The 27,568-nt window shown below is 41.2% G+C and overlaps 2 protein-coding genes across 6 annotated transcripts in view; one reads left to right on the forward strand and one right to left on the reverse strand.

Moving 5' to 3' along the window:
• The window catches only part of SERINC5 (serine incorporator 5), a 61,441-nt gene that overhangs the window by 19,116 nt on the left and 14,757 nt on the right, over positions 1-27,568 (forward strand). For 2 of the 3 annotated variants that reach the window (XM_038125533.1, XM_038125534.1), the window contains exons 3-11: positions 465-643; positions 933-1,015; positions 3,864-3,957; positions 5,525-5,736; positions 6,492-6,587; positions 9,217-9,343; positions 10,937-11,003; positions 14,163-14,202; positions 14,900-15,047. In XM_038125533.1, the coding sequence (XP_037981461.1) occupies positions 465-643; positions 933-1,015; positions 3,864-3,957; positions 5,525-5,736; positions 6,492-6,587; positions 9,217-9,343; positions 10,937-11,003; positions 14,163-14,202; positions 14,900-15,047 (1,046 nt within the window). Of the gene's footprint in view, positions 1-464; positions 644-932; positions 1,016-3,863; positions 3,958-5,524; positions 5,737-6,491; positions 6,588-9,216; positions 9,344-10,936; positions 11,004-14,162; positions 14,203-14,899; positions 15,048-15,313; positions 22,054-27,568 lie in introns of those variants that run through there. The other variant, XM_038125531.1, reaches the window with a different exon arrangement.
• The window catches only part of THBS4 (thrombospondin 4), a 46,886-nt gene continuing 37,565 nt past the window's right edge, over positions 18,248-27,568 (reverse strand). For all 3 annotated transcript variants that reach the window (XM_038125529.1, XM_038125528.1, XM_038125530.1), the window contains one exon: positions 18,248-25,642. In XM_038125529.1, coding sequence (XP_037981457.1) covers positions 25,581-25,642 — 62 coding nt within the window. In that variant the 3' untranslated portion in view covers positions 18,248-25,580. The remainder of the gene's footprint in view (positions 25,643-27,568) is intronic.

Raw genomic sequence — 27,568 nt, forward strand, 5'->3', positions numbered from 1 at the left:
GAAGCTGTGATGGAGAGGAGGGTGGTTGCTGCCCCTGTGACACTTGGGTGTGTTTCAGTCTGCCTTTCCAGCCAGGGCAGCATAAGCTCCTGGCGTGTCTCATGTAAGCTGAATTACTGAAGCAAGCAGAGTCTTTTGCTGTACAGCGTGGGAAGGAGGGAGAAGGTCCCTACGGTGAGGGAATGAAGTAGTAATGGGCAGGAATGGCATGAACCAGGAGAGCTGAAGGAAAATGGACTTGTTCCCCAAGGGATCTGTAAAGAATTGAGAGAAGGCTCTGGAAGAGTTCAGTCCCTTGTGTTTTAGATTTTGTTATATCCCCTGAACCCTGAAATCCAGGCTGAAGGGGTGTCAAAGGTACTAAATGAAGCCAGTGAAAAGTCAGTTGGGCACAGATGTAGACGTGCTTATGTGTGCTTTGTGTCCTTTCTAACAATTTGTATATAATGTGTTCTGCTTTTCAGATTCCCTTCTACAAGCAGATGTGCAAGGGTATTCAGGCGGGTGAGATGTGTGAGAAGTTGGTGGGATACTCTGCAGTGTACAAAGTCTGTTTTGGAATGGCCTGTTTCTTCTTTTTATTCTTCTTGTTCACCATCAAAATAAACAACAGCAAAAGTTGCCGAGCATATATTCATAATGGGTGAGTTTTTTGTTTGATTGCCTAATTTTAACATCTCTCTACAAATTTGTCCCATGAACTTTCTACTTGGGTGTAGTACTAGGCAGAAAAAAACCCCAAAACTCAAAAATCTTCACTTTGCTCTTAGTTTTAGAAATAATGTGGTCAAGTGAAAACTAAGTGGAGTGGTAATCAGTCATCAAAGGAAGGATTTTTTTCCTCATTATTCTTTAAATAAAGATTTCTTGTGGTACTAAAGTTGAAAATCTCTAATTCCTATTACAACCAGATTTTTTTTTCTCTCATACAGATTCTGGCTTATTAAACTTATAGTTCTGGCAGCAATGTGCTCAGGAGCCTTCTTCATTCCTGATCAGGACACTTTCCTCAATGGTATGTCCTCTTGCTTTTGGTTTGCTGCTTCATTCTCTAGTATCTTCTGAGTGGTTAGAAATCTGAGAGGTCTGATCAACATGAATATTGCCTTGTTTCTTCAAGTAAAGCCTTTACAGGCCAGATGCAAAAATAGTATTTGGGGGGAACACTGTGTGTGCAAACTACATGGTCTTCATATGAATGTGCAGGGAACAGCATGGTTTTTTTCTGACCAAGGGCAATTCTTTAAGAATTCTTGCCAATTCTTTAAGAAATATGGAACTATAATGGTGCAGAAGGAGTTGTTCACTCAAGAACACAGAGCTGCATATTAGTTTGGCTTGTGCAGGTAGCTCTGGCATAGTGCAGCAGTCAGACTGCGCAGTGGAGAGGTGCCAGTGCTCTAGGAGGCACAGTAACCTGCTGGGCACTGGTGTTTGCTGCCTGGAAACTTGCAGCGCCCAAAAAGAATTTGAGATGTTGTTAATTTTCAGGTTGGGAGCACACATGCAGTAAAGTAAAGTTAGAGTTCTTGGGCGCTGGTACATGTGCTCTGCTGAGGATGCCATATCAGAAGCCTTTCCAGTTTTGGAAGGAATGCTGGCATGGCACAGGCATGCTGGTGGCTGGTGCTAGCCCAGTACTGAAGTGCCAGCTGGGAGGGGAGTTTAGCACAGAAATCTTGTGGGCTAGGAACAAAAATCCTGGTGATACCAAGATGAGTTTGTTCACTTACATTTGCAGTAAGTACATTTTACAGGTACTTGTAAGCCCTTAAGCTATTGGGTCTGAACAGGTGATGTGGGATGGGATGGGATGGGATCAGTAAAACAAAGGAGCAGTTGTGTATGCTGCCTGCTTCCACTAAGACTTGCTTGGTTACCTTGTTCTCAACACCCATGTGCTCTAGCCAGGATGTTTAAAAGGGCAGGAGGAAGGGGTAACATAGGGAAGACAATAGAGAGGGCAGACAGACTATGAGCACAGTACTCTGGGAAACCAAAGTAAAAACCACTACAAGTAAACCAGTAACAGATATAATTCAGTTTCTTGCTTTTGCTGTCTGTTTTTTTGGTCCTGGCTCAGTTTGAGGCCCTCTTCCATGTCCTCTCTGAAGTTGTGGGATGGCTGTATGTGCTTGTCCTTAGGACCCATTCTGTTTGCATTAGATGTAGCAGTACAATGCCTTGTACTCGTGAGCAGGTGAGACTGCCTGTCATCTTTGCAAGTGACCCTTTTTATGGTGAAACATCTTCAGGAACTGATGTGTTTGCAGAAAAGGAGAAACAGAATTTTTTTGTGCTGATTCTCAACAGCAGTCTAATATAGTCTGGAGATACAGCATAACAATCTTGCTTCCCCGAACTAGCTCATGACTTTTCACTCCAAAGCTGTATTCAGCAGCTCCTGCTAAACTGACCTCTAGTCTGCCCCTGAATTTGAAATTTACAGATGGTTTGGGTATGGTAAGTTTGGGTATTGTATGTTTGTCTCCTTTCGAAAAACTTGCACTATCTTTTGGTTGGTTGGTTTGTTTTGGTTTTTTTTTTAGAGGGAGGGTGTCATTGTCCCAACTGCTTTTCTTTTTTTCTTGAAAAATAAAATCTCTTGCCATGTTTCTCAAGCAGTTTGTTAATCATGGAGGAGGAAAATTATGTGCAAGCAGTAGGTTTCTCTGGGTTGTAGTGTTAAATCCACACTGACTATGCAAATCTTACCTGTGATTGATCCATAAATGTCTGCAGTATACCGTGGCAGAGGGAGATCAGGAGGGTCTGTCTATTTAATTATTCACTCCATTGGTGGTCTGACCTTTCCTACTGTCCCTTTCCCAGATACACATGCCACTTTGTGCCCTGCTTATGTTTTATGTACTTTTTTTACAGAATAACTTAATCCCTTTTTTTTGTTTTGTATGTTTGAAGAAGCTTGTCAAGTGTATACAATATGTTTAGCAAACCAGACAGTGATATTTTTGCGTGCTTTTAAATAATGAGCTTATGATAGAGTAAGAAAAAAAAGTAAATCTCTACTTCAACTGCTAATGGAAGTGAGCCCTGACGGTTCTGTTCTTCCACTTAATTTACACAGGCTTTTTTTCAAAAGGAAAGCACAATGGAAGGATATGGCTGAATTTTGCTGATGCACTTCCTTGGTCTTTTCTTCGCTAAAATCAATTGCACACCTGGATGTATGTAGGCTGTGTACTGCAGATTAAAATAGATATCTGTATTTCCTCAGACACTTCTGATGTTGCATGTAAGAAATCTGTTGTGTAAAACATCCAAGCAGCTACCCAAATGCAGTATGTAGGTCAACAGTTAAGTACCCAAATAACCTGTCCTAAAACCAGTCAGTGAATACTAAGTGTTCCTTAGGAGTGGCTTGGAACAGCATTTGTGAAAAGATAAACCCCACCTTTGTTTTTCTGTGGTACTGGAATCTGGAGGAGAAGAAATTGCCCGTTTTAGTAATGATTGGGTTCCAGTACCTTGCAATTTCACGATTTAGATTCCTGTGGAAAGCCTTCACACCACCTCCTTTCTGTCAGTCACAAATAAAGGTTTCAGTTATTTTCTGTCTGAACATAGTAACTCATAGGCTCCACAAAAATTTTGATGGTTCAGGAAACCCAGTAGCTGTCTTGACATGATTATATTGACAATGTAGCAGGTTGCAAGCTGAAGTTGCAAGGGAGCTATCTTGAGTTAACTGATCTGGCCTTTCATCTGAAATCTCTCATCTCCTGCTACATTTGTGAGCTTGAGATACTCAACCACATTATCAGCTTCACTGCATAGACAATAAATCCATTTTATCTTAAGGGAAAGGCTTTTGATGTATTTTTTGCCTCTCTGCCTTGCAGCCTGGCGCTATGTAGGAGCAACAGGAGGGTTCCTTTTCATTGCCATTCAGCTCATCCTGCTGGTTGAGTTCGCACACAAGTGGAATAAAAATTGGTATGTGTTGTGCAAGTAGTTACTTGCTTAAAATTCTGATGGACTCTGGACCAATACTTTTCTCATAACAAAGAATGTAGATGTGTCTTGGATGTAATTTTTGAAAGAAGACCCTTGAATCAGAGCTGTTCATATTAGCTTCATCTACTTTCTCCTTTCCCGACAGAAATGTTTCCTCATTGCTCACTTCTACTCTGCTGATTTATTCTTAACCTGAACTGCTTGGTTTTCATTAGTGTCTTGGGATGCAAAAATTTCTTACTTTAAGTTATTATATATTTTATATGAAAATACATCTGCTAAGTGGAGTGGTGCAGGAGAGTAAAACTGTAGTTGCAAAATGTAATAGTGAAACCATGTGCAATGTTGTGAACTGATAAATCGTGCTTTTTCTATGTCAGCTTAATGCACATCAATTTTCTTTCTCAAATGAAGACTGATAATTTGTGTTCAACTTCTTGTCATCTAAATATGCAAGATTCCATTATCAACCTGGGTATACAATATTTGGGCATTGACTTCATTTTTGGTTCAAGTATATTTTCTATTACTGTGTCTTAGCCCTTCACCTCTCATCAAATTAGAATATTTAAATTTTCCTCCTGCATATATTCTCCTGCCTCCATCTCCACCCTTTCTGTCTTACATTTCCTCCTCTACAAACTCTTGCAGCTCTTTCTTGTTCTAATTAAAACACCTGCTAAGAAAGAGTTTTAGCAAACCTTCAGCTTTGATAAATTCCTGTTTCAGGGAGGAAGAGGTGAGAATTCCTTATACCACAGATATTTTTAGTGCTAATTACTGTAGCTGTTTTTTTGTGGATGAAAGACTTCCAGCACCAGCGTTTAACTTCAACTCTCTTTACGTTAGATATTCTTTTAAAATAAGTCCTTTTTCCCCAAAACCACAGGAATAAAACCCCACTGAAAAGATTTTCCATCTACAAGACAGGCCATTCTTTCAAAACAACTGTTTTAGTTGCTCCTTTTAAACCCTGGTGGGGTTTGCAAGGGGTGTTTGGAAGGTGAAGAAAGGAAAACAAGATGAACCACTCTTTAGCTGAGGGAGACCAGTGGTTAGACTCAAATGGAGAGGAGGTTTTTTGAGTGAAAGAGTAGTAAAACTTTCAAGGTAGTACAAGGAGCAGAAAAGAGGCCATGCCGTGAGCCATAAACCTCTGGTTTCGTTGTGTGGAGAGCACCACTTGCTAGCCCAGCCTGGGGTACTTGGAGTTGCTGCTGTGGAAACGCCTGAAGTATTGAGCTGAGATGTGGTGATGGGCTGGTCCCAGAGAACTCCTGGGAGTTCTAGGAGTTAGCACTGGGCTATAATTACAGAAGGAGCTGATTGTGATAGTACAGAAGATAAACACTGGTGCTAAGGAATGTTTCCCTCTGTTTCATGGGTAGGAACCTTGCAAGAATATGTGCTGGTGTAATGAGGCACACATGCTTCCGGAGAGTAAACACTGTCTTTTGTGTTTGAGGATGTGAACTCTTCAGCTGTTAGAATTTTATGTTCTGGGCAAGGGAAGACAAAGATAAGCTGCTTGTCTCTCTCTCCCCAGGACTGCAGGTGCCAACCATAAGCAGGTGTGGAATGGTCTGCTTGCCTTGGTCACTCTCATCCTGTACTCCGTTGCTGTGGCAGCTCTGGTCCTCATGGCTCTTTTCTACACACGCCCAGAGGGCTGCATGTACAACAAGGTCCTGATCGGAGTGAACGGCGGCCTGTGCCTCTTTGTGTCCCTGGTGGCCATATCGCCCTGCGTCCAGAACCGTGAGTCCACTGACCTACTCTCCTCCTGGGTTTTTGGTGCTGCCGCAGTTGTGTGCCTGGAGGCATAAGCCATGTCTGGGCAGAAAGTCTAATGGTAGATCAGAGGTGGTGCTGCTCTTGACGGTTTATCTACATTGTGAAGTGCTGTTGCTCATTGTCAGCTTGACTGCTGAAACTACAGAGGTGTGAGACGTTCTGGGTGTGCCATCAGGCACATAGTGTAGAGAACACCCACCTGCTGATGGCTGGCTGTGTGTTGTGAAATTTACCTAAGTCTGGCAGTGGTAGCTCTCGAACTCGCAACTGTTTTACTGTTTGCTTTTGACTTCTTGGGATTTGTCATTTGTAAAGTTTGGGCCTGGTGGAGTTACCAGCAGTATTTTATACTTTGTGTGCTGTTATTATCTTGCATACATTCGGACTGAAAATAGTAGAGTGACTCCAACAGAGATTTTACAGGCAAATAAAATTATTGTTGCAGCTTTTGAAAAGCGGCTGTGTTTGGCAGAATCACAGAGGTGATTCTTTACTTACACAGGAATCACTAATGCTTTCCTAAAACAGCCCACAGAATTAAAGGATAGACTTTTTTCTCTTTATTGGACAGTAGAACTGTATCTAAACTGCCTCAAACACTTACTAACTGCCTTAAGTGGAAAAAAAAAAGAATACTGGTGTTCTTTAAAGGATATAAATTTCTTTTTCAGTTTGCTAAGTGTCTACAAAAATAACTAATTTTCCCCATTCTTATGAAGGTCAGCCCCATTCTGGCTTGCTGCAGTCAGGAGTCATCAGCTGCTATGTCATGTACCTCACTTTCTCAGCACTATCCAGCAAACCACCAGAAACAAGTAAGTTATCTATTGCTTTATGTATGTGAAAAACGCCAATCACTAAAAATAGTAATAAAATTAGAGTAATAAAAATTTGGACAGTTATGATTAGGACAATAAAAGACAATAAAAACAAAGAGTTACAGACAGTCCGGGTACCTTTTTCTGGGCAAAATAAGCCCAAAAAAGGACACACATTAACGCAGGATTAACCCTTAAAAGCAATAGCCTGTTGCATATTCATATGCCTCATACATGATGCATAAATTCCCTTCAAACAAAGGATTCTGTCTGATCAGTGTCAACTTCTTCCTCTTAATTCTGATGGTGTCTTGGCATCTTCAGGGCTGACAGGGTCTTCAGGGCAGAGCGGGGCAGGAAGAAGTTAGTTTCCTTCTGATAAGGGAGCAATAAATTATTTTTCTCTGAAAGATTTAGGTGTCCTGTGGCTGCTGTCTCAGTGCGAGTACCTCATTCCTCTCTTTGAAAAAAGTATCTTACATAGCATAGTTTCTATTTTAACATTATGTTATAGCCTAAGAAAATTAATACAGCATAACCTTCTAACATAACACATATAATATTAGTTTTAATAGTTGTGAAAAGGCAATCATAAAATACACATTCTTCACAATGTAAGTGCTTTTAAACATGTCGTGTATTAAAAGCAAGAATTTAGCAAAACCTGAATCAACAGACTCAGGGATATAGAAGTGCTGGGTTTGGTCTTCAAAGAAAAAATTGCAAATGGTACGAATAAATCTGTGCAGCCAAGAGACTGTGCAATTGGCACTCTCCCTGGGTGTTAAAAGCTTTGGTCTAGGGGCACTTTACTTACCTTGGGTGAGTTGCATCTGTTGCACCATTTCGTATGAACAAATTTCCCAAAGTCTTGTAGTCTGTGCCTCATATGACAAGTACACGTTCTCGTAATACTGAATATGACAAAATACATAATGTGTTAGGTCACATGATAGGAAAGGGTTGGAGCAAATGGCTCTTGGATTCCTCTGAAAGAAGCTGAGTGATCAGCTCCATCCAAAGGTTTACAAGGTCCAGTTAGTATGTGCTGGCCATCAAAGTGGATACTAATATGACTCTTTTTTTCTCCTAGAATTAGTCTGCTCGATAGGCCTGGACTCGTAATGAAGGAAAATCTTGAGTACCACTTGTATTTCATTTTGAGAGGAAATATTCAAAGAAAGGACTTGGAGTTATGTCTCAGAGTTATGTTGCAGCTGAGATGATGCCGTTCTTCAGCAGAGTTGTTGAGCTCCACTTGCCTTTCAGCCACTAGTATTGCAGTTCAGGAGTATGGAACTCATTAGAATTTTAGGTTCTTGACACAGCAAAACCAGAGCAAGACTTCACAGCACAGTTCAAACTTTCTTTTACCCAAATAAATGTCAGATTCATATGTTTGCATTGGAAGCATTCTTTTCACTTAAAGAAGATTTTTCTGGTTTGAGTTAGTACACCCTTTCTTTATTATTGCCCAACTTTTAGTGTTCAATAGCTGAAACAACAATAGCTAGAGGAAAATAAGTCCAATGACAGGAAGGAAAAGTTTATACAGACACTTCTCAAGAAGAAAGGGGAGAGGTAGGGGAAAAAGTCTGTCATACTTGCGTAGGTACAGATATACACACAAGAGTATTCTAGAGTTAGGAAGTAAACCAGACAGTATTTAGGTGTAAAATTTACTTATGGAACTTGAGCCATGTTTTGAATTGATACAAAGTTGAATTTAGAAGGCATCTGAGTTACTCAAAAGTCTGTCCACAGTGTAAAAAGAAGAAGGAGAAGAAAATAATATGTGGAATTAAATAATAATGCCTTGTGTTGCTTCATGCTTGTCACAGACAAAGTCTTCAGCAGTTAAGTGAATGTTCTGATTCTTCTAGTATATATTGCAAGTGTGGTTATTGCATTTGTTACAGTATGTGTCAAGCACACTCTCAGACCTCCTTGTCTTCGAATGCCTGAGAATTTTCACAGTTGTCATCTGCTCTCAGAGGTGCTCCTTCTTTGCCTGCCTGTGTGATAAGGACTCCACATTTGCTTGTCAGCTTTCACACTGACATGTGCTAGAGAATGTGTGACGTGCAGGTACTTACTGTGAGGTCCCAGCCCTGTTGCTCAGGTTTGCCATGAACTTACCTAACATTGATTTGGCTGAGAAGAGGGCAACTACTGACCACCTTTTTTTACTGTGTATGGATTTTATAGTTGTCCTCAAGGCACCCTTGCTGTCAAAGACATTTACGGTCTTAGTTCTGTACTGTCTTGGTCTTACATGCTTTTGTAGCCTTGGGTGAAGTGTTGGCAGACTTCCAACTTCCTATTTCTTAGTTCACAAAACAGTTGTTTTTTTCCTTGTTTGTCTGTTGTGGTCAGACAGGAAATTTTAGTACCCTACTAGGTTGCATTTTTGTTTTGTCTGAAACACAGAGTCTGCCAGGTCAAATTTACCCATTTTTTTCTCTGTGATCTTTCTAAGAGATAGACAGAAACAACTTAAATTTACCTACCTACTGTCAGATAATAAAAATTCAATTAAAGCCTTCAGTCTGAAGACTACTTTAAAATGGAATGAAATTGGAATGAAATGAGCTCTGCAAACTGTTCTTTTTGTTTGTTTGGGAAGTCCTGGATGAAAACAACCGGAATATCACAATCTGTGTACCTGAATTCAGTCAAGGCCTGCACAGAGATGAAAACCTGGTTACTGGCTTGGGCACTACGATTCTCTTTGGCTGCATTTTATATTCTTGGTAAGTCTGGGAGTTTGCAGTTACCTTTCTGTAAATGCAATATTGTGGTCCAAAGAGTGAAGGCTTATAGCAGGCCTCGCACAAAGTCACAGAGAGGTGTGGAATAAAGCTGAGCTGGAAGGTTCGTATTTTCCTCACCTTCAGAATTTTAGACATTTTAGCTAAAAATGTTCAACAAGACAATACAACTTTTGAAACAAATATATCTCATTAAAATCAAATAGGGCAAATTATCTAGAGGCAGAGGGAAAGAAATTCCACCTGTCCATGATCCCAAGTAATCTCAATGTTAAACTCTAAAACTCTATACAGTTACATTCACCTGAAAAATCTGTCTGAAATTTTTGTAGCCTCCTGGCAGAGGCTATGAGTGTCCTTGAAGGTCTTTACAGCAAATAACCTATTGTGGGAGGGTTTAGGGCTTCCTTTGAACAAATGATGAGCACAGTATTGCCATCAGGATTTGCCATTGATCTGCTCTAAAAAAACCCTTCTTGTGCCTGTGCTGCTCACCTTTGGTGCTCATCTTATATTGTTGCAGCCCACTTCAATAAATTAAGTTATGCTCTGGGACAGGGAGTTGCTGGTGGTTGAAAGGTGGTGTGCCGTTTATTTTGGCTGTGCAGCTTGCCAGGAGACAGCACTGCCTGTCTGCTGCAGATTTTTGAGCAGGTTCTGCTACTGAATCAGTCAACTTCAAAATTCACATTCAGAAACCCCTTCATATTTTTGTGAAGTGAAAACAAGAGACTTATTCTTCTGTTTATCAAATACATGTTCCATTTTGTTCTGATATAAAATATATGAATATGGATATCATGGATCTAGTTCACATTAGAAGGGCACTTACAGTGCATCAGGGAGGTGTTTCAGCACACAGACAATATTCATGTAGCCTGCCACTGACCTGAACCATGTAGCTGGGGAGGTAAGAATACCTTCATGGGGGTTGTTTTGAAGCATTGCTTGCCAAGGCTCAGTGTGTACACCAAGGCCTTCCTGTGAGTAATGGGAAGTATGCATTTCACATCCTAAAAGGGCAGGACAGGGCAAGAAGTGTTTCCTATCAGAAGAAATTAGAAAAGATTCCCCCACAGATAACTGCAGTCATGCAAGAAAATAATTTCTAGGAACTGGTACACTGACAACTGTTGCTGGTAATTTACTTTTGAAAACTGACTGCCAGAGACCTGTGAGTTTGCTGGCAAAGCCTTTACAGAAATGCTGAGACAAAGTGATGGCTGTGAACTGAGTATAAATGCACTGGTTGTGCACAGCAGGGGAGATCTCTTCTGGCTTGTAAATTGGAGCACTTAACATTTTGCTGGTGTCAGATGGTGAATTCATCACCTTTCTGGAGTGACTTTGAAGCTTATGATTCAGTCTGAGCTGGCCAGTGGCCATCTGCCAGGCTAGTTTCTACCTAGTGCAGGACAAACTTTTCACATACTTAGTGCTTGATGATAGCATCCAGGCAAATGCTTGGCTGAGACATGGGAGTAGACTATATATGTTTGCTGTGATGTTGAAGAGTTATCCTGCCGGGGCTATAGTTATGTCCAGGGCTTTGACACTGTCTTCTTTTCCTCCTAGTTTGACCTCAACAACACGTGCAAGCTCAGAGGCACTGAGAGGAATATATGCAACAGCTGAAACCGAAGTGAGTTCTTGCTTCTTCCCACAGGATTTTTGTGTAGATTTTTTCCCATGCTTTTATTGCCCTTTTTTTTTTTTTTTTTGTGGCCAGTAATCTGAAAAGAGAAGCTATTCTCAGTAGCATATATGCTATGTGCCTCTGGGTATGGACTCATCAGAACATTTATTCACATTGGTGCTTCTGTAGGTCTTGCTGGTCCTATGGAGGTGCCTTTATGTACTGAAACTATTTGCTGCTCTTGAAGTTTATTCAGCATCCTGCAGACTTCCTGTAAATCTTGTGTTTGGCATGAGCTCATGTCCTCTCATTTAAGGGAAAAGTGTGCTGGAAAGCTACCAGAAGAAAATGTGGAGGTGTTATTGAACATTTTAAGTCTTGGTTGCCTTTGTTTTCGTAGCAACTAAGATCCCAAGTTCTTATCTTTTATTTTTGTTTCCATACATAAGTACTTCCTTTCTTTTTGCCTATAATTTAATCTCTGATTGTATTTCTTGTCACTGTTTCAGCTGTACAAGTTTCTTTGTTCTACTTACCTGTTACATTGGCTTCCTTGTCCTGGGAACACCCAGAAAACTCTGGGAAATCAGTGGGGTTTTGCTAAGTAACAGTTTCCCTTTGCTTAGGCTTGCTAGTGATGCTCTTCAAATATATATGTGTGTTTGGAAGATAAGTCTCCATCTCTAGCTCTCTCTGCATTGGTGTTACTTGCATCTGCAGTTTTAGCTTCTGTTTCACAAGTTTTTAATCAGAGTGTGAGAGTTCAAAACCACAGAGATATCTGCTGAGGCCTTTAGTGTTTGCAGTAGCTGGGCATGGGGAATCACAAGACATTCCAATGTAGGAGTGCCAGGGCGCTTCCCTGTGGCAGGATGCTGTGGCTGGACAGGGCGCCAGTGCCAGCCCAGCCCTCGCTGCCAGCTGGGCACGGAGCACAGACCAGGCATGGCCCTCCTCAGGCAGGTCCTGATGGGGCCTGTGCCTTTAAACCCTGTTGCTGAGGGACAGGACGGGAAGCACTGCAGAGAAAACAGCCACCTTTTGTGCCCCTGCACCTCCTCTCCCAGCCTTGCACTGTAGGAGACCTCTGTCAGAGGTGTGGCTCTGCGCCCCATGGAGGAGTGCTGGGAAGGCTGGGACCTATGGCACGGCATGGATTTGGGATGTGGCCCCTCATCAGGAAGGTCCATCTCATCAGCCAGAGTACTTGCCCACTGGATTAGTTCTGGATTGTTGGGTTTTAAATAGTGTACAAGAGCCACTAAATGTAAATATAAAGAAAGGACTGCTGCAGAGCACTGCACTCTGATTGCCTCCAGCCCAGAGAGGGTTTGTCAACTCTGCTGGAGGCAGCTACTGTTAGGGGTTAGGGCAGGTGGGCCAGTGTTGCTAATTCCAGTCTGTGCCAGGACTAAATTACAACTGGTTAAAATGTTGAAGGGAACCCCAGTGCTTGCTTCAGAATACGAGTACAGCCCCACCATAAGGCAGGCTGGCGCTGTAGGTGAGACTTGGCACAAGCAGAGCAGAAAGAGGCAGAGAATAAGGAGTTTATGTTGTCTCGGACAGTCTTTTGTGAAAGAATGAGCTTTTTGGCTTTTCCTGAGTTTATGAACCCACTGAGTACAGGTAATCAGGGATATGTGGGGTGAACCTCCCACTTGATGTTTCTGCTGTACATTTTACTTTGAAGACCTGTTGTCTGGGAAAGCATGCAACGAGTCCCTGCAACAGGGGATAAGCTAAAACATAAAGTTTAGAAGTGCAAAGCATAAATATTTATTCATGTGCATGTGGTATCCCAACCAAACTGGAGCACCCCAAATGAGGTTTTACACAAGGGTCTTCTACCCTTGCCGCATTCAGGTGCAGCATGATTTGACTAATCGTTGGCACCCATACCGTCATTACTAATCATAATAAAACTTTGCAAAGCAACTATATTTCTGAAGCAGTCTTGCTGCTTGTCTGTTGATCCAGGCATCCTTTAAGTCAGTCTTGAGACAGCTATTTATCTATGATGCTGCTGTGGTTTCACAGGTGTTTTAGAGGCCCTAGGATGCCTGCCTCATCTTGGCTGCCCAGGGCCATGTTTTATCCTACATGGACATCTCTAAGTTTCCAAGAAGCAGTGTCCTTATTTCCAGCACTGGGCAGTCCTTTACTTTGTTTTACTTAAGTGTGAACAATACCAAAGTCTCCAGTAAAATTCCAGTGCCTCATTAGATTGTACAATATGCTGTGAACTAATACAAGTAAACAAAGTTAACACACTTTCATGGTATAAAAACTGATTGATGTAATAGGAAAGTGAATTTTCCTAACAGGGTTCATTGTCTTAATCAGACCACAAGCAAAAGAAATCCCAGAGAAGGATACTATGAGTACAAATAATACTTGTCATGCACTACAGAAAGTGCTGACTTTTACTGTAGTCTGGTGGAGGAAATACTCTTATATTTGTTTATTGGATGGTCAGCACCTTTTCTCCATTTACATTACCATTTGACACAGAAGATGTAAATTTCAGCTTTTCTTTCTCCATCAGAGAGATGGAGAAAAAGATTTCCTTTTTTTTTCCTTCAAAAAAAAAAGGAAATCTTTATTTAAATAAAATAGTAAAACCAGGTTTCTGCTTTTATCTTTTATTCATTCTTCTTGTGCTCATTCTGGTTCTATTTCAGCAAAATATTGTAAAGAGAAGTACATTTCACACTGGTACAGTTGTAATTTCCAACCTGTGCATCAGAACTTTAAAAGCTCCCTATATTTTCATCTTAGTACAGAAATGTCCTAAAAAGCACTTGTATGCACATCTAAATAGATAAGTCCCCTAAATATGAATGTGCTTTATTGTAGCTTTTCCACCATTTTGTCATAATTATTTGAATCTGTGTTGGACCTAGAGTTATGTAAAATGGATAGAGTAATTTTTAAAGACTGACTCATTTCTTCAAATTTACTGAGCAGGCTTTTCCAAAGCTTGGAAACTGCTGTTCTGAGCTGCTGAGCAAATCCTAATTTAAGTTTTGTGCTGGTTAGAACTACAAACCAGACTTTTCTAAATTAGTGTCTGTAGTTTAGACTTAACAGACCTTCCTTCCCCAGCTGTTCTGCTTTGCTGTAGCACAGGTTCTTATCCCCTTCCTGTTGTCTGTTCCACAGGTAGCTCGTTGTTGCTTTTGCTGTGTACCTGACGGAGACGGTAATTATGTTTTCTCTGCACAATTTACCATATTTGTGGCTTGTGGACCAAAGCTGAGAGAGTAAGGACACTGCTGTGGATGGAGAAGTGCTCATACCCTCATTCAATAGAGTACTGAATGCAAATTGATGCAGATGAAGTGTTCCACGTTAAGCTACAGGGAGAAGCAAGAGATGTCACAACACCATTTCAAAAATACTAGGAATACTAGGCTAGTTAATAATTCTTTAAAGTACATTTCATTCCTGCAACATACAAAGAGTAATCTCTGGTTTTGGTGTGCCTGTGAGTGTAACTGGCTGCTGGACTTTTGGCTCAGCAGCTCTGCAAGTGCTGCACTTGAAGAGTGAGATAGGAAGGGAGTGTCCTATTTGCAGACCTGGTACAATCAGGATTATCAGCTTGGACTTGCCAGAAAAATATTGCACAGGTAGAGCAATTTAAATGCTCTCAGTGCTCAAAATCTACTCAGTAATCCAGGAAGCTCTTACAAGGCAGGATTTCAGTTTTAGTTCAGTTTTTCATGCATGGCTTAGGCCCACGCCCTGAGGATGAGAAAGTGTTCAAGTGTTACACTGTGTCAATCATGCTTTCCCAAATCACACTGTAGATGTATTGCTGTGTTCTCTGTGAAGCCAGCTGCTGTTTTCAGTTCTCATTACATTTGCAAAACTTTCTTGTTTCCTCTCTCTTACAGCTGATGCTGAAGAGCATGTTGAAAAAAGGGGAGGCCAGACTGTAGTTTATGATGAGAAGAAGGGCACAGTGTACAGTTATGCCTACTTCCACTTTGTTTTCTTCCTGGCTTCTCTCTATGTGATGATGACAGTAACTCACTGGTTCCAGTAAGTGTATTTCTTTAATGTGTTCCTTTAATGCCGACAAATTAACTTCTCTCTGTGTTGAGAGGGAAGATGCAAATGGGAAGTTCTGCTGTGTGGGTGTTTCCAATCCTTATGGTATAAGTTTATAGAGACATTACAAGTCTTTCGTGGGCATTCTTGAGCAAGATCTTGCTCTGTAAAGGGCTGCTCTCCCTTGCTTCTTCCATGGTTTAACCTAGTTAAAGTCTTTTGTGTCATTCTGTTTTTTTTTTTTTTTCCCTTAACAGTTATGAAAGTGCTCAGATTGAAAAGTTCTTCACTGGAACCTGGTCTATCTTCTGGATTAAGATGGTCTCCTGTTGGGTCTGTGTCTGTCTGTACTTATGGACTCTTATTGCTCCACTCTGTTGCCCAACCAGAGAGTTCTCAGTGTGAACAGTCTAGAGGTCATTTTAAGCTTTTCTCTTTTTGTTTTTTTTCTTTTTTCTTGGAATGAGGAAACACCAATTACCCACTTATCATAATGTACTAGTTATTGCCTTTTTAGTCAGACTAAACAAATGATTGAAGACTTTTTTTACCATTTTTTTATTGTCATGAACAAGCATTGCCTAAGGGAACAAATCTGTTTTGAAACTTTACAATGCTTATGTGTGGTGTGTAGAAAACACAGTTGTTGTATAAACTGGAGTAAGTGAAATACTCTCATATTATATAAGTAATATGAGAAATACTCTCTTATTATAATAGCTGACAATCTTTCTCTGGCTTCATTGACAAGAAAAGAAAAACTCATGGTGCAGATGGTATTTTCTTACTTCCTAGGAATGTTTGGTATCTTCCAGCAAATAGGCATTAATTCCTTTTTATACTCTTTCATTAACTGTTCCTAGTTTGCAGTGATGATTTGGACTGCTGTTTTGGACAGCATATAATTCTTGTAAGTGGTATCCAGATAATGTTTTTTCCAAAACCATGTCTAAATATTTCTGTGGAAATAAGAGAATATATAAAATTTGACTGCCAAAGCATCTACAAAAAATTTATATAAGTATTAAATATATTAAGTTATTTTATACCTAGATTGAGAAAGGAATGTACCAATGATAGTAAAGTATTTATTCTATTATTACTTTAAAGGCACTTGGATATTTTATGCAATTCAGATTTAGCCCAGTTACTAACTGAAGGGGAGTTCTACACGCAAATTCTCAAACTCAATTTTGTTAAATTTTGCTTTGCCAGGGCACTCAAAAGTTGAGTGTACTGCATGGGGATGTAAGATAAGGTACATTCTTTATTTACATCATTTGCTGTTGAGAAAATTATAGTTAAGGGAGCACTGCCTGTTGCTGTTAAAATGAAAAGTAGGGTGCTCATTTACTTCTCTGCCTTGCTGTTTCAGCTTGTCTCTAAAGGTCTCCCAGGTCTTCAGTTCTGTTTCCCTGACTAGTTTTATAATATTTTAGTTGCATTGATGGTCACAAAAGGATCATAGTGTGTCATCATCTTTTCTCTTTGTGTGTTGGTTGGAAAGTATTTTTTCTAACTGCTATATTTTTATACTCCTCTGTTGATATTACTTTTGCTGTTGGGATGGGAGTTAGCCAGCCAGTGTATTAATGGGGACAGAAATTCTCTTGTAGATCTATTCCAAACGCTGGAGTAAGCAGTCAGAAAAGCAAAACCAGAAGACACAAATACAACAAGCAGCTGCCTTAGTACAAATGACTTGATGATATTAAACACTACCTTGTCACCTTTTTTTTAAAATTAATTTAAACAGATGTTTTGGTGGTAAAACAGCAGCTCAAATGCCCTGAATGCTGAAAAAGGTTGAACCCCTATATTTATCTGCATTCTGGTGGGATGAATTTATAACTTGAGCTAGTCCTGGTGGTTTTTTTCTTCTCTCACCCAACATGTATATTCACACACATGTACGGTGTAAAGTAATCAACCAGTTAGCAGCTCTCTTCTTAAAAAAATATCACTGAGCCTTAGATCTTCATCCCCTGCTTTCTGCAAGTCAAAGAAAAGCACAACATGGATGCCAATGGGTTGGCCAAAAGATTTGCATGCCTTAGTTGTTCTGTTGTAGTAATTAATGGCTAATGCCCACCTGGTGAGTAATCTTAACATATTGGATCTTGATTCTTCTCTTGTTTTCATTGCCATTTTTAGCTGTCTTGTTGTTATGGTATCCCAGGGCTTCTGGCCTGTTTGGAGCTTTCTAGGGATGTGATCTTCCCCACCCTGTGTACTCTTACCTGAAACAAAATCATCAGGGCTGCATTTCTGTCTGCTTATGCTACCTATCCCAGTGATTAGAGCCTCAAAATACATTTCCTGAGATCTAAGGGGAGGAGGAGTCTGTCCAGCAGTGACTGCCTTGGTGTTATTGTTTGCACTAAGAGTTGAAAATAGCAGTTGAAGCTGGGCTTTGACACTGAATTAGAAGAGCAACAAATAGCTGTGGACAGGGAGGCAAGTTTTTCTCTTTCCCTTTGCTTCTGCTGTGAGGTTCTTATCCTGCCAAAAGCTCTGCTAGCATGGGGACCTATCAGAACATTTCTGCCTGCATTTAGAGTTTTGCTATGCAGATACTTCGTCAGCTGAAGAAGGCCTTTTTTAACGCCTTTTCAATCCAGAAGCATTTATCTGTCCAATGTATAAGATAAGAGCTTGTGGGCTGTGCAATGATGACTAACAGTTGTCCCCCCCTAAATAAAAGGAGCAATTCTGACAAACAGTTTTGATCCAGTGCTGTAGTTGTGTGCTACAACTACATGTAGTTCATGTGTGCTCATGCCTTGACTGATCCTAAGAGGCATGCAAGATTTGCCTTGTAGTTCCATATGTGTTGCACTATGAGAAACCAAGCTTGATTGTGGTTTTTTTGCTTGTTGGGTTGGTTTGGGTTTTTTGTGGTTTTTGGTTAGGTTGGTGGTTTTTTTTTTTGGTTTTTTTTTTTCCTTTCCCTAAATTAGCCATGTTTTTTTAACAGAACAATCAGGGAAAGGAACTTTATGGAGGAAGGCACACACTATGTCAAGTTATAGGGCAGGGAAAGGTTTCTGTTTTCTGGCTCTCATAGCAGGCATCCCAGTCACAAATGTTGATGATCTTAATACTGATCTTGGTTCTTGGATGTTCTTGTTTACAGAAAAGCTTATTTTATCTAGCATTTGCATCAGGGCTTTCTGCACCTCTTTGTGCTGTTTTTTTTTTTTACAGTTTGTGTTTAGGGAAATAGGTTTTGCCCAGAGGAAACAAGGCTGTAAGAAGAAAGTCCATGGTGGGGCATGAGTCCATTCTTCTTACACAGCACTCACCTCACTGAACTGCTCCTTCATCGTTCCCTACTACTAACAATTGACCTTAAGAGTGTAGATCTGCAAGTATACACAGAGTGGAAATAGGGCAGTGCCTATTTACACAGTTTTGTCTACTTTGAGCAAATGTTTTGGGGGAAACCCGCCAAAATAAATAACTTCGAGGGCCTTGTGTGTCCATGGTGCCTCAGATCCAGCTGTGGACTTCCAGGCCTTTCTAAGAAATCAGTAACTAGTAGCACTTGGATGTGCAAAGACTCTAGTTCCTGACCAAGACAAGGTTTCCTGCTGGCCAGGCAAATGTTGCAGCCTTAGTGTTTGCTGTAAAATCTGTACTGTGAACTTCCATGTGCAACTACATAGTAAAATCCTCGGCTCAGGTCAAGGAATCAAATTCCCAGCCCATAGATTCCAAACAGTTCACGCAAATGGACTTAAAAAAAAACTTGTTAAGAAGTGCCTTCATACCTACTGCTGTGATAACTATTAATTCAGGTGGCACTAGAACTGGAAAACCCAGACTGAGCCTGGGGCTGGGTCATGCTGCCTTGTAGATTTCACCAGTGTGTGCAAGGCACAGTCAGACCCTGAGTGCACATGGAAGACTAAACAATCTGTGCTTGACAAACCTTTGGGGATAAGTCTGCTTCAGGTATTACTGTACAGTGGAAAACTTAGTGGGAAAACTCACAAGTAGCCTGATGCTTTTGTAAATAAATAATTTTTTTGCATTTAAGCTGTAAGCAGTTAACTTTCTCTCTCCATGCCTGAAAGTGCAAGTGACTGTCTGTTGAGGCAGTTCACGGCATAGTGTCTATCCTGCCTTGTACCGTGTTTGTTCATTGAATTTGTTCCCAAGTGTAAGCAGTGCAGCACTTCTGGTTCCTCGTGGTTTTGGGCTGTGTGAAGTGAGAAAGCTTACAAAGACAGCAAGACCAGAGAACATGTCCTGCACTAGATTCCCTCTATTTAAATTTGAACTAATGCTATCTTTAATAGGCTTCTGGAGGAACAGACAGAAGTCCTGCTGGGAAGTGAGATAATTTTATTGGCTTTTTTCTACTTTGTCAAATTTGCCATCATAAAGTTTATATGGGACTTCACTGCTACACTATTATCTGAGACTGGAACATCTTTGCTTTTCTTCATGAAGGCAACCAAGAGCCGCAGTCATGACTGGTTCTTATTTGGAGCAAAATAAGTGGGTCAGACTCGGAGAGCAAGGGTCTGAATCCAATAACTGGACTAACAAATGAGATGGTAAAACTTTACTAGAGATGTGCAGAAAGCAGATGGGTATGCTTATTTGCTGTTGGCCACATAGTACCTCAAAGTGTGCAGGCAGCCCTTGCAGCTGAGCTCCACTGCAATCGCACATTGAAGGTGTTGCATGTTTGTGATACTCTCAGCTTTCTCCTTCGAGCATTTCCATGAGGTTCAAACAGCTTGTACATGCCCAGCTAATGTGGTAAATCCTGCCTGGGTTGGGCTGCTTTCCTCTGAAATGCAGAATTCAGTGTTGCTAGTGTATGTGTAGTCCAGAGAGAGGGTTTGTCCCTCACAAAATCATAAACACTGCGTGTCTATTTATTTATTTATTTTGTGTTTTAGCACCTTTTTACAAGTCTGTAAGTGCTTTGAGATTATAAATTACGCATGTGTAATAACTTTGTCAGCTACTGCTGCAGCCATTTCTGGGCTAGAACATTGCTATTAAAGAAGCAGCCATTGCACTTGTGAAAAAGCTGGTTTTTAACAGTTCTTTGGCTTTGGAATGGTGGCGTGAGGAAAATTTGGGTACTTAAGAAAGTGCTGCTTAAACTTTGGCTAGCAGCCCACAGTATCATGGGCACCTCTTCAGGCTGAACAGATCAGCAACAGAGTAATCTATTGACTGTTTTTAAACTGCGCTTTAAAGATTTTATAAACTGCTTCGCTTTTCTCCTAAGTTGATGAAAATACCACAAGACCATACCCTTATGGCTAGATGAGTTGAGATTATCCACAGCTAAAATTTTGCTCTCATTTTCCTTCTGGGCTTTAGAAGCAATGTCTTTCGCTTGGAAGCTGTATCTCCTTGTTTTACTTGCCTTTTTCTCCTCAGATTTGTTTTTTAAAGGTACTGTAAACCTCCTTCATTCCCAGACAACCTGCTGCCTGTCAAATGGTATGTCTTTGGTGCTAGAAACTAGCTAGGACCTCTTTGCCAAGTCTTACTGATCCTTTGCTTTTCATAGCAGGACAGCCTGCAGCATTGAAGCAGAGTCAAGGATCGTAGTTTATTACGTGGATCAGTTTTTCTCTGTTATAACTGCTTCTTTGTTTTCTGAAGTGGCCTACGAGTTCTTGTGGGAAGGAAACACATAATGAACACCATGACATTTTACTTGTGTTTTCAGTTTTGTAAACTGTAGTTAAAATTCAGTGTTTCACATGACTGTACAAGTGAATGCCAGGGGTCAAGTGCTTAGAAAGCTTTAGCTTTTTTTTACTCGGAACAGGATACATAGCTTGGGAACTGGTGTGTCTCTGCATTTTATACATCCTCATGGCAGAATGCCCAAGTGCCCCTGGATGGGGATGTAGACACATTGCACAGAGTTTGAAGCAGCAACTTTGAGAGACTGGCATGATGACTGCTTTCTAATGCCCAAAGAAATTCTGTAGGTTTCAAGTAGGCCTTAAATCCCATTTGTTCAGGAGTTTTTATCGAATCTGGGTTTGAGTCTTTCCATACCTGTTCAATAATGTTGTTTTTAAAAAGTTAGAATTTATTTCATATATAAGCCACGTTGGCTTCCCCATTGCCTGCCAGTCCCTGATGGTTCCCAGTCTGTAGTGTACAGACTTTTTCACAGACTTGTTCAGAGCCACATTCATCATCTTTGAAACCACTCCAGCAGCCTAAAGCTTCCAGAGCTTTTGCTCACCAGGGCTGCAGGGTGCAGCACTGCAGCCATGCTTTTGCCAAAGAAGCCTCAGTGTGAAGCCAAGAAGAAAGTGCAAAGCCAAGAATTTTGCAAAACTAAGGGCAAGTAATGGATCATTGGACATACCATAGCTTTAGTTTTCCTCTTACCGATACAAGTCCAGGTGCTTAGATGTCCTTTGGACATTCATGCAAACTTAAAGTGCAGAGAATTAACTTCCAGATAAAATCATTCTACTTGTAAATCTTTTCTCACCTTGTATATTATTAGGAACATATGGGTTCAGTGTCTGCTTTTTGTTCACCACTGATGTGTGGTGTTCGGTCTCATATATGCCATGTTCAAAAACTGGATGCAAAATAGTTGTCAAAATATAAACACATTTTCTTAATGGTGAGGGGATTTTAATTAGTCTTTTTCAAGGTTCTTAATATCTCAAGGGAACTTTTTGGTGTGTATGTGTGGTTTTATTTTATTAATCTGTAGCCCAGTGAAGTGGAAGTTTGCTAGTTTATTTAACTTTTTTGCAAGTGTTGTGGTCTTTAGTAACTGTAACAGTTTGACTTTTAAGGATTGGTAAAGATTCCAGAATTGTAAGATCTTACTTGTAAAATAGTCAACAGCTTTGCCTTTTTAGCATGTTAATGGTTTTTATGGACACTTCCTTTTGTATACTGAGTGAATGTATTGTTTTAGATTTAATGTTTAATGGACCAATAAAATTTTTCTTACATTTGAAATGAATTGTTGTGATACATTAAATTTTCAAAGTCAGTTCATTCCAGAAGAAACTTACGAAATAATCTAAATATATGAGCTATTCAGTAACTGAGCCAGTAAAAGTAAATTGGTTGATCATTTATTTTCACTAAATTTCAATATTGTTTAAAAAAATGCTGCTATGTGGAATATTAGAGGCCTTCAGTCTCCATATTGTTTCTGTATTTCTCTGATGTGTGATACTGGATGATGGCAGGTTGCACAGATTTGTCTGTGGCATCTCTTCTGTACAATCCAGCTCCCTGAGATATGTAAGATACCTTTGCAGTGCAAACAAAATATCTTCAAGGCTGATGTAGCACTGAAGCACTGTAGCACTGTGCAGCTGTTTGAGATGCATATCTCTGATATTTTTTTTTTTCCGCTCACATTCCCAGATGGTGGGGTGGGCAGCTGTTGAACTTGACATGCTGAGATCCACACCAGGGAAAGTGCTTTGCCTTCACAGGTGGTAGTTCCTTCCCTCTCACCAACCATGTCCTGTTTCAGCATGTGCCAGCTGCAGGCTGCCTCCTGGTACTGGTACTGGTGCCACCGCAGCAGTTGAGAAACTGCTGACCAAGCTTATAACAGTGGCTCTTATTCCCTGTTCAGCTCCTGGTGTGTGAGAGCTCTGGTGCATGGAGCTGGGAGGGTGTGTGTTTGGGTCTAGGAGCAAGGCAGAGATAGGTTTCAAGGACTGGCACAGTCAAGTGCCTGTGCTCCATAGCCTCCCACCAGCCTGCCCACCATTGCCCTCACCCAGCACTGCAGCATCCTGGCAGGATGTTCCCTCCTTGCAATTCCAGCCAGATGGTCTTCAGGAAACAGAAGCACTTGAAGTGTATTTGCCATGGTGTTTGCAGCACAGAGGAAAGAGTTAACCTTTGTTGAGAGGGTGGATCCTGGTGAAAAAGCTACAGGACTCTGAACTCCAAAGTAGTTACAACTGCTGCTCCAGCTGAGTGCAGCCCTGCTGTGCAGGCGGTGGGGTCAAGAGTGAGCTGCGTCTTCAGTTTTAAAGATGTGGGATTGCAGCATCTTCAGTTGCCAGAGGCCACATGTGGAGCTATATCTGCGTTGCACAATAGTCCAGAAAGGGATTGCGGTGCTAGAGAAGCTTGTTTAAACACTTTTAAACAGGGACTGCACAATCTCTGATAAGAATGTAAGAGGCAGAAGGTTTCCCAAGCCCAGACTGTGATCTTCTTGGGACAAATGTTTGCTACAGCTGGCTTCACTCTTGAGCTTATAGGCTGCCCAGCATTTGGTGTATCAATGTAACAGACACAGTAAGCTCCAGCATCCCATCGTAAGGTCCCAACAGCACCTTCTGAAATGAAAGTTCTGTCTGTCTGACTTGGGACTTTTATCTGTGGCTGTCCTCACTGCGAGCACATGGGTTTTCTGTCAGGGGTGGTTAGAGGCTCACAGCTTCACAAAGTTACCATTGGCAACAGCATGAGAGCCAGAGCGTGTATCTCACCTTCCAGCCTCCAGTGGTCATGGACTGGAAGAGAGCCTGGAAACAGGCAAGCCCCATGGTGGTAAGCCAGCTGATAAGGCAAAGGGCCAGGCTGCTCCCTCCCAGCCACTGTGGCAGGAGGAGACAGGGACTGAGCAGAGCTTTGGAGCCTAGCAAGCATTTGAAGGCCAAGTGCAGTCATGTTTTCTGATGGAGCTGGTGTGTGCTGCCCACGCTGCAGACAGGTCAAGGTGGGCCAGGCATGTTGCCTCCACTGTGAGGAGACCACTTATGCAAAATGTGAGCACTGCAGGCCCCACGTGTTCTGCAGTGGTGGCACGGGTGAGTGTAGTGACTGCCCAGACTGTGCCCACACCATTCAGAGAGGATTTCTGCCTGGAGAAGGGGCTGTTTCTGGTGAAATGCAAATATTTGATAAGGAAGATGTAAATTTGTTTTACAGTGTGTGTTCTCCTTCGTAAATGAACAATACTGCAGTTACAGCCCATGCTCAGCTAGAAAAACACATTCTTTGTCATCTATTAAGCATAATTTGACAATGGCCTCTGTGTTGCTCCAGAGTAAAAAGCCTTTTAGTCCTCAGACATCTGGTGAGTGGTTGGGTTCAGTGACACCAAGGGGAAAGGAGGACTGAAACTGGAGGACCTTTCATCATGAAGCACTGAACCAAAGGATTGCTTTGGCATTGTGCTTTTTGTAGTAGGACTCTGGGATCCTCATGGGACAGTTCCTAGGGCCACCCTGCTTCCAGAAACTTGGCAATGATGGAGGAGCCCATGGGAAAATTCTGCAAGTAGCCACAGCCTCTGATAGCCTGTAATCTCCTTAACGGTATTTTTATTGTACTGAGAACAAGAAACGTGTTTTTGTTGTTTGGTGCTCTCACCTCATAATTTAACTCAGCATTCCGCCTGTATCCTTGTGCTGGGAAGGAGCTAGGACCGTTCATTTTCCCAGGGTTACTTCTGATTTTAAAACTCACTATATTCCTTCCCCCTCCCTCCAGACTGGTGCTGTTTCCAACTGTCCTTTTTAAGGTCATTATCCTACAGTTATTTTAAAAGTATATAGTTATTTTTAATGTAATTATCCTATCTATTCAACAGTCCTTGGAGCTTGTAATCTCTCCCTTCCTAGCTCCATTCTGAAAGACCATGTAGTAAAATTGCACACTGTATTAACACGTTTCTTGCACTTCAAATTAGAGAGTGCATTGTGGTCCAGTTTCTTTTGGCTGTTTCCAGTCCTTTCCTAATGCTTACTAGTGCTTAATGTGATGTTTTGGGGTTTTAGTTTGGTGACTTCTTTGCACTACCTGTCTAGAGAGCTTGGGTCTGTTGACAGGTCAAAGCCTGGCTTTGTGTATGTGAAAGTTAGGATTGTTTTATCTAGGTGATTCTGCAGTTATTAGCGCTGTAGTCTTTTTGTTAGTTTGTTTTAGTCACATGCAGTCATAAGATGTGACTACAATGCTCTGCTGTCAGCTTTTTTGCTTTTCCACCAGGTGGTAGTGTGACTCACAATTTTTGGGAGTGGGAGGTCTAATACATTGCTTAAGAGGAGGTCTGCCAAAGCTAACAGTCTCCAAAGGCCTTAAAATGTCCTAAAAGAGATAAAACCTATTCCTAGGGGGACTGGAAAGGTACTACATGGCTCAGCCAAATAGCTCCAAACCACTTCATTATCAGATGCAACCTGTTGTTTATAACACATTCAAGGTGGAGAAAGTTCCACTTTCTTCCCTACCCTGTTTAATACTAAATCCAAAAAAGCAATAGATTCAGACTTTTCTTGAGCGTGTTTTAAGCAAGTCATCGCTCCATTTACATGCTAATCTCTAGATTTTAGGGCAAATTTGAAAAGATGTGAGGCCCAAGTATATTTTGTCTCCTTTTTATTTTCACTTTTTTACAAAAAAAAATCTGACATAGTCACATCAATGAGAACAAAGCTGCAGTGTGCATTCTGACAACAAAAATCATATAAGGATTTAAAATATATTGTTTTACTGTTTGCAATAGCAATGTTAGTTTGCTTTTACTTTTTAAATATCCCCAACACCAAATTGCTGCGCTTGAAATTCTTGAAAGTCCTCTGGGATGGTATCTGAAAACAGGAAAATACACAAAAGTTTAGTCTGACAAAATTAAGAAGCACTTAAATTACCCACCTACTCTCTTTTTAGGTAACATGCTTCTCTTTTTGTTTCCACATTAAGAATGAACAGGAAATATTTTCAGTTTTATCTGTATACCACTGAGAAACAAAGAGGCTAGCAAGATAGTGAGTGCTACAGTGCCAGTCCACGAAGGAGTACTGTCAATCTTCAAATTACATATCTCTGAAGACTTTTTGGCTAGCACTCTTAAATTTTTATCAATAAACACTGATCAGAAAGGCAAGAGATGTGCTTGTCTTGCTCTGCATGCCAGACACATTTGTAGCGTCAGCATCTTCATTTCTCATGTATCCTAATTCAACTTCCCTGTGATGGTTTCCCAGGCCACAAGAAGGGACAAAAATCATTAACCGCAGGACCAACAGCAACTGGCACTAAGACTTGAGACTTGGACAAGGGAGCTGGAGATGGATCAATGTCATAAGAGCAGCTACAGTTCTGTTTGAAGCATTATTTGCAGTCTGCCTCTGCCAGAACCCAAAACATTTTATCTGGAGAGCGACAGAGCAACCACAGAGTTAAAGCTGCAGCCAGCAAAGGAGCCACAGCAACAAAGCTCCATTGCATGACCTCAACTTCTGATTATTTCCACCCTGATACAGGAGAGGTAGCTCTAAACTCAAAAAAAGGACATGTTTAAACACATAGTATGTAGGAAAAGGGGATAAGTCCTTTGCTTTTTGTTGAGCACCTTTAAAAGGCTTGAAAGGAATTTCAGACCTTTTCTGCATAATGTAGGAACTTCTCTGATATAAAAACAGACATACTGTGGGACTTCAGAGTTCTTTTGAGTGGGTTTCATTGACTTTATGTAGCTCCTGCAGCAACGCCGCTTGCCTGCTCACTGCCATGTGTGACTCAGTAGCAGCTTTGATACATGCTTTCTGGGAAACTACAATACAGTTGAAAATACCTACCAAGTAATTTTTATTTGTAAGCACTAGTGTCTAGAAGTTCCCTGTTTAACTGTGACCTCCAAGAGCCAGCCTAAGTGTACTAGGTGTCCAAGTACCAGAGTCCATCAGCATAACATGCCACAGTCCATCAGCATAACATGCCACAAAGTGGCCATGTCCCCTGCAGTCTGGGACTGGGCTTCTTGGATCCACAGAAAGCAGACAAGGAAACTATTCCAACGTGGCTTCTAGATTATTTTCTGGGCATGGATGCTGAGAGGAAGAGGGGCACTCCCTTCAGCCCCAGTTCAAGTTACCTGAACTGCTGCTGGGACAGAAATACCGTGAAATGATCAGATTCCATGTGAGTGACAAAAGTTTGAGTTATTTTGTTTAGTGGATGATCAGGGCTAAACTAAAAGGGTCTTGCCCCTGAGAGAACTGAGCCAGGAGGCTCCCATAAAATCAAGAGCATTCTTACATGGGAGGAAAGGCATCCTATGATCTTGTCCCCCTCCACACAGGACCAGCTAGCAAGTACACAAGTGACAGTGATGCCTGATGCCTAAGCTCACTGGCTCTCCAGGTGTATTTCACCTTTTATTCAAAGTTCAAGGCATCTACATACATTATGGCATCAGTGTATTTATAGTGTGTTTACAGCTCTCAGTCAGTTGTTTTTATGTAACATTCCTAATTCTCTGATGACAGCTATGCCCCTCAGATGGCACATTCTCTGTAGCAGAGTGACTGCTCTGGGAGGAGCAGCTGTGAGGTGTTAGTTCCTGTCTGGCTAAGGTGCAGTGTGCTGCTGGTGTCAGGGGAGGCATTTCACAGCTGTGAATAACTTGTAAAAGAAGGGCAAAGGAAAGAGACCTAATGGCATAATGCAACAGCCTTACTACTGGGTCTTCATTGTCACTTGCTAGTTGTTAGTTAAAATGGCTAAGAGCAACA

The sequence above is a fragment of the Motacilla alba genome, chromosome Z (assembly GCF_015832195.1).
Source record: "Motacilla alba alba isolate MOTALB_02 chromosome Z, Motacilla_alba_V1.0_pri, whole genome shotgun sequence".
Classification (NCBI taxonomy): domain Eukaryota; kingdom Metazoa; phylum Chordata; class Aves; order Passeriformes; family Motacillidae; genus Motacilla; species Motacilla alba.